Below are 6,618 nucleotides of genomic sequence, written 5' to 3'. Positions count from 1 at the left end.
CGTGTCTGAATAAAAGTGCCCTTGCCATTTTGCTTGGTGCCAGCAACGATTTTCTCTGTAAAGACATCGTGCTCCCTCTGATGTAACACACACACACACTGAAGATTTGTATGATAAACAAAAATATAAATATATAAGTTAAATGCATAGAGAAAATAAATAAGTTATAAATAAAGACCTTCAGTATGGTAAAAACCTGTCCACTTAGAGAGTTCAACTTTCAGTTATGAAGTTCATTAGTTTGATGTCATGACTGATTTGTCACCAGTGAACAGTTTTCTCTCTCATAGTCCCACGCTGCCAGGAATGGCATATATCCGGAGAGGCCGGCTCACCGCTGCTGTGTTGGCCGGGAAAGCACACCGGAGAGAGGGGGGAGTGGCGGTGGTTCATTACCCCCCTGCAGACCGTGCAGCAGAATCCGCGGGACGAGAGGTCTTTGCAGGGCCGGCGGGGGAGCCGAGGGTCCTCTGTACACGTACAACGCTGCTCCGGGGTCCAGGTTGGACATCAGGCTTTGAGGGTAGAAATAGGGGGACGGAAACATTCTCTGAAGGGCAGAGTAATTTCCAGCCTCCGCTAACAATTCGAGTCCAACCGCCGTCTGCCTCTTCCATTTTGTCCTATCCGGAGAGAAAACAATGGATTTATCAGTGGGGAAAGTTATAAACGTTTGAAAACTGCAATTACAGGCGATAATCTTATAGGCCTAGTTCCGGACTTAGATTATTATAGCCCGACGTAATGTGAAAACACGCGTCAATAATGTATTATTGTTATACATTTCTACATTGTTTTGTGGTCTGAAATGAGTATATAGCTGGTGCATGCATTGTTTTCAAATAAACATCGAAAATTAGGCTATAGACGCCTTACTCAGTAATTCAGTTACACACGAGTTATTCTGTAAAATCAGCTCTCGGTCACTTCCGCAAAGAGGGATTTGATCAGACTGCCAGTTGAAAGGCACTCCTCTTGCAGGTGAATAATTCATAATTATAATAATTGAGTAAATATAGTAGGCTTTCTGAATTATTGATACGGCATGCATGCAACGATGTATTATTTATACTCCAAAGTGTTGTGTTTTTATATTTATGTGTGTAGTTCAGCTGTCTGAATGTCATAGGTTCATTTGAAACACATGTGGTCCAAAGTCAGATGTTATAAATCTGAATAGATAATTTGATTGATAAGGAGATTATCCATTCATTGTTTTTCTATTGTCTATTATTTTCTATTACTTGTGACAAATCATTCCACCGTCATTCCACCGTTGAATCACATAATATTCATATTCATTAAAGTTTTGTCAGGGACCAAATTTCTCGCTTTTTCTCGATTTGTTCTAGCTGTTTTTGAAAAATAAAAAAAACAATTGCTCAGAGAATATTTTTATTTAATAAAAAAAACTGTTAGACTAGGCATATTTAATGTTGTTATATATATATATATATATATATATATATATATATATATATATATATAATATATATGATATATATATATATATATATATGATATATATATATCCTCATGACGTCTGACTCTGACTGACATGAGAATAACCAACTGTCTAAACGGGGAAAAACATCTACCCCCAAATTCTGTGTGACAGGTGCACTCACACCCACAAACACTCACACCGTTGTAGTTCTAATATACACTGTAGCCATAATACGTCTGTGTAGTCTACTAATGTTGTGACTACAATGTATTCGTAAAAATATTCCTTATCTTATTGTTTGCACAGAAGCGTTGTATAGTGTTTACCTCCTGTTCTGGTACCAGGTTTTGACCTGCGTGTCTGTGAGGTTGAGGGAGGCAGCCAGCTCCATACGGTCCTGAACGCTCAGATACTTCTGCCGTTCGAAACTACGTTCCAGTTGAGCCAGCTGATGGTCGGTGAAGGCTGTCCTCGCCTTCCGGGGCTTCTTCATCCGAACCTGATGTGGACTGTCTCTACTGCTCGAGATCTCTCGGTCTCCTTCCTCTTTCACTGCAAACCGAGCACAAGAGGGGCATATATGAAGAAAACTAGAAAATCATCTTGGACATTCATGCCTATTGCCTATTAAAAGTGATGGACAAAAAAGCAACACGATATTATGATGTTGTCGAAATGTGAATTTGAATATGGACATACTAGTTTAAAAACCGTTGAAACTAATACTATAACTTCATCAATCTTACTTTTGATTAAAGCAATACATGCCTATTAATGCAGGCCTATCACGAGCAGTGAGGCAGTGTTGCATGTAGGCTAAAGCCCATATTTTCTCATTATTTTTAAATTTGAATTGTGCTTTTTGAATATTTCTTTCGCCTATTAAGAAGTAGCCTAAATACCCAATCATTTATTTGATTGTCTATGTGCACATATTTCGCAATGGGATAGCAGTGTCTCCTTTGTTCTTTTTTCTCTCTGCTATTGTGTTAGGGATAGGCTACTATGTCATATAAAATTCTTAGTTAATTCTCTGTTTCCCTCCAAAAAGGGGAGACGCGACGCGAAAGATGCTGCTAGTTGAATAGTTGAGTCGTCTCTCAAGAAGCACAATAATCCGGCTAATTGAGCCACAGGGGAAGGGAGCCTTTCAACCGCGACCGGAGAAACTTCACAGGGCCATGGATAAGGGTGAAATAAAGAGCCGGTCGGCCTAACGCGTTACAAATCTGATTAGCACTGGGACAAATTGCATCAAATCCCTGAAATATTAGGAGGCGGATTGGCTGAAATCAAAGCAAAGCACATTCTCTTCTGGAGCTGAATTGACTGCGTTGATATCGATGAGAAGCTGACACACACACACACACACACACACACACACACACACACACACACACACACACACATACACACAAAATAGGCCTAATTATTTATCTCAGAAATGTTATAGTTAATTAATTGTCATTAACAATAGTATACTGAGGGCCATACATTGCTCTTTTTTTAAATTCTTTTTTTTTTAAATTAAGTTTAGGCCTTAAAAAAGTTATTAAAACCCTTGAAATAAATAATTTATATAATATAGAACAACAATTACGATATATTAACAACACAATAATTACAGCTATTCAACAACCATAATCATATTACTAGTAATATCAACAACGGTTATTAATATTATTATTATTATTATTAATAATAATAATAATAACACATATTATTATTAATTGTTATTATTATTATTAATAATAATGATAATAATAATAATATAACAACAGTAATAATAATAACAATAGCAATAATAATAATAATAATAATAATAATAATAGTAGTAATAGTAATAATAATAAATATATTAGTATATTGTATCTTGTAAGATTGTAATTGCACCACTGTTTTATTCTGTCGTGATGTGTATCTTGTGTTTTGGGGAAAAGTTAATCAGGTACATATGATTTTGACTATTCATCTGTGCTGACTAATTTGTTCCTGTAGTCAGGAATAGTGGTATACTATATCAACGGTTGACTTATTTGTTTCCAGGCGCTGCCTCATTAAACTGTCAATGGAGGTGACATATCTGTTATGGCTGACATGATTGGGAACAGACAGGCCCTTGATGGCATTTATCTGCAGGCGACCCTGTCATCCTTCCCTCAACTTTTCTCTTGCCTCCCTGACATCAACAGATGCTTTCAAGACATCTGCTAATGCAAGCAAATGTGTTTGAAAGAAAAATGAATGAATTTGAATGTAGACCTACACATCCTGCAAATAATTGAGGATGGATGGAAATCAACAGTGTGATTAGTTTCAACCATTTAAAGAAAGAACGACGTCAATCTGTCCAACTGACCCTCTAGTCTACACTGTAATTATAAGCAATATGCTCGTGTCTTCACTGTCAAAGATCACACATTCATAATCAACTTTCTTCATTGCTTTTAGGGATTTTACGCTCAGAAATGTAAAGATTTTTTCCCAAAGGGCTCACTGTGACAATGCCCATGTAATGTTACATCTCATTTGTTACATTTTCATAGGATGACTCATGTTAAGCAATATTTAACTATAGGCCTATTTTTTCCCCCAGTATGTCTACTCCTTTTGAGAACTCCAAATGAACAACACTAACTAACAAGCAGAACTCAATTGAAATTTTACCGTGGAATTTTACAAGAATATTGAATATCTTTGAATATGACAAGACGATTGTTTGATATGTTTGATTGATTGATTAGAAAGATAGTTTCGGAGTTGTAAGTATTATGTCAAATAATAAGTAAAACTACACATCATCAGACCAAATTGTTTAACAGCCTGGCCTATATCCACAAATGTCATGTAAAATGTGTTGTCAAAATACAATTGATTTCATATCATATCACGTATCATTGATTTCATATCATATCACGTTTAGAGGCGTCTATCACTCCTTTACCTTTATATTCACTGTCTGATGAGGAGTTGCTGTGGATTTTGTCCATGAAGTCGTCCGCGATTTTGGAGGCAAGTCTCCCTGTCTCTTGAGTTGGATGACCATTACTTGAGTACGGGGCGCAGGCTGCTAGCGGCTTGCAGTCTGCTAAAATATCTCTGATAAGAAAGGATGAAGTAACGGTTCGCGGCTGAGAGCCGGCGGAGATCTGTCCATGCTGGAGATGGGGTGGCAGCCCGATACCGTGACCTTGCCTCTGCGATGCCTCGTCCACACACTCCCTCCTCGGCGAGGGAGGAGACGAGCAGCCGCTTTCCAAGTCCGACCTCGGGCTGAACTCCAACGGCGACCGACACTCTCCTACCAAACTGTCCCCTTTAGACATGACCGGACTTCCAGGTCTGTGTGAAAGTAAGGAGTCGATTCCAAAGCTGGACCCATTGGTGGACGGCTCCATCGTTAACCAGCGCAGCTGAGTTTTTCGAGGCCTCAACTCAAAATATCATTGGTATTCGAGGCAAGTTCAGGGTAAGTGGCGATTGCTCAGATAAGACTTCGCTGAATTTATCCAGCAGGAAAATCCAAAGATGGAAACCACAAATAGCCTGCTCATCCACTATCTTTTCCTCTTCCCAATTGATTCTTATAGTTGTCAGAATATAAAAAAAAATCTCCAGGTTATCGACGTTATGTAGGCATCAAAATCGACCTTGCATCCAACTATTTTGTCATAAGCACTTGACTCTTCATGAAATCGATGCAGCTTAGTGCTAGTCTCTGTTGGCAAGTTTGATGGATTTTCTTCTGGGATCCAATTTCTTCTTTTAACTAAAGAAAACTTACCGGTAAAATTTCTTAATTATTTATCAGATGACTGCAAGAATTAAAGGTATGGAGCAGCATGAGCGCAAGGTAATTACGCATGCGAACGCGTTTCAGCACCACGGACAGATACAGCAGCGGATATTGCAGGTGGAATTCAAGGCTTGCAACTGACGCAGAGCGAAGACACAATTGCTGAAATTTTCATCACTTAAAAAGTAGTTCGTTCTTGTGACTCGTACGGCGCGCGACGGCAAAAGAACGGACAGGCATCCTGCGCCAGCGGAAAGATGCAACAAGAGACGCGGCACGGCAGCAGCAGAGAAGACGCGCACAGTAAAACAGAGGTAATGCGGGTTAAATGGACACAACTGGGAACTAAAGCGTAGAGATGTGAGGGAAAATCTCCAAAAATTGAACTTGAGGAAAACTCAGGAGCTAGGTTTTAAGGACGCCCCGTCCACGTGAGTCCCCTGTGACAAGCCTTCATTGGCTGAGTTTTTTTTTTGGGTGTTGACGAGCTCGCGGAGAGGAAAGTGGACCCCCCTTTACGCCTACTCACCCCTCCCCCTCGCTCCCTCACTTTGATTAAAAGAGACACTGAATTCATCAGGAGACTCAGATCCAACTGTTTACAGGCAATTTTCACACTGTTTGCTTTCATTACATCATTGATGAGGCTTATAATGGGGTTATTATGTGGAGCCGGTAGGTCTTTTCTCGCGCCTCTCTTTACGCGCGTGCTCAGTCAAAACTTTACAGACTTGTTTGGCTTTATTAGCGTTTTCCCACCTCCATGTCTTATTGGTGATAGTTGAAATTTAAGCTGAAGTGTTTATCCATGTCTATACGTTATTTTAGGAATATCAAGACAGTTTAGGCGATTGACTTTGCAGTTTTCACCAACGAAAGTAGAGGCTTGACCTCTGTCTGCCCAACAAATGTTGTGCTATGCATTTGAAAAATTGCTTGAAATATGGACTTAAATAATGATAATAATAATAATAGCAATAACAATAATAATAATAATAATAATTATTATTATTACGGTTGTTATTTATTTGTGCTTGCTGCAGCTGTTGTTATTGTAGGCTAACCATCGATGTTGTTATTGTGTTATTAGCTTATTGTAATATACGGCCAATGGACTAATACAACTTTATGTTACAAAATAGCCATTGATATTGTTTTGTTTGTCTGCCGGAGTCTCAGTTTTTAAACAATATATGTATGCAATAGCTAATGTTTTGGCTACATATAAACATGTTGTTGTAGCGCCTGGATTGTGAATTCCATATCCGCCTACATAATTGGGCCTCGAAAATGGTACTCTAGACTTTTCTTGCAAGTGAACAAAGCACGAGCATCGAAACGTCAACGTTTAGCTCATAATAACTACCTAATAGTA

The 6,618-nt window shown here is 38.7% G+C and overlaps 1 protein-coding gene across 1 annotated transcript; it reads right to left on the bottom strand.

Annotated features, from left to right (window-relative positions):
* Positions 1–331: 331 nt before the first annotated feature.
* Positions 332–4,845, bottom strand: barhl1b (BarH-like homeobox 1b; the record flags this gene model as incomplete). Its single annotated transcript, XM_083670900.1, has 3 exons — positions 332–623; positions 1,774–1,999; positions 4,392–4,845. 3 exons carry the CDS (start codon positions 4,843–4,845, stop codon positions 332–334), a joined length of 972 nt encoding a protein of 323 aa, XP_083527026.1.
* Between the last annotated feature and the right edge of the window lie 1,773 nt (positions 4,846–6,618).

This window comes from Argentina silus, assembly GCF_951799395.1.
Source record: "Argentina silus genome assembly, chromosome: 5".
NCBI lineage: Eukaryota > Metazoa > Chordata > Actinopteri > Argentiniformes > Argentinidae > Argentina > Argentina silus.
Note: the sequence above shows the minus strand (reverse complement) of the source record. Positions and strands in the feature narration are given on the sequence as shown.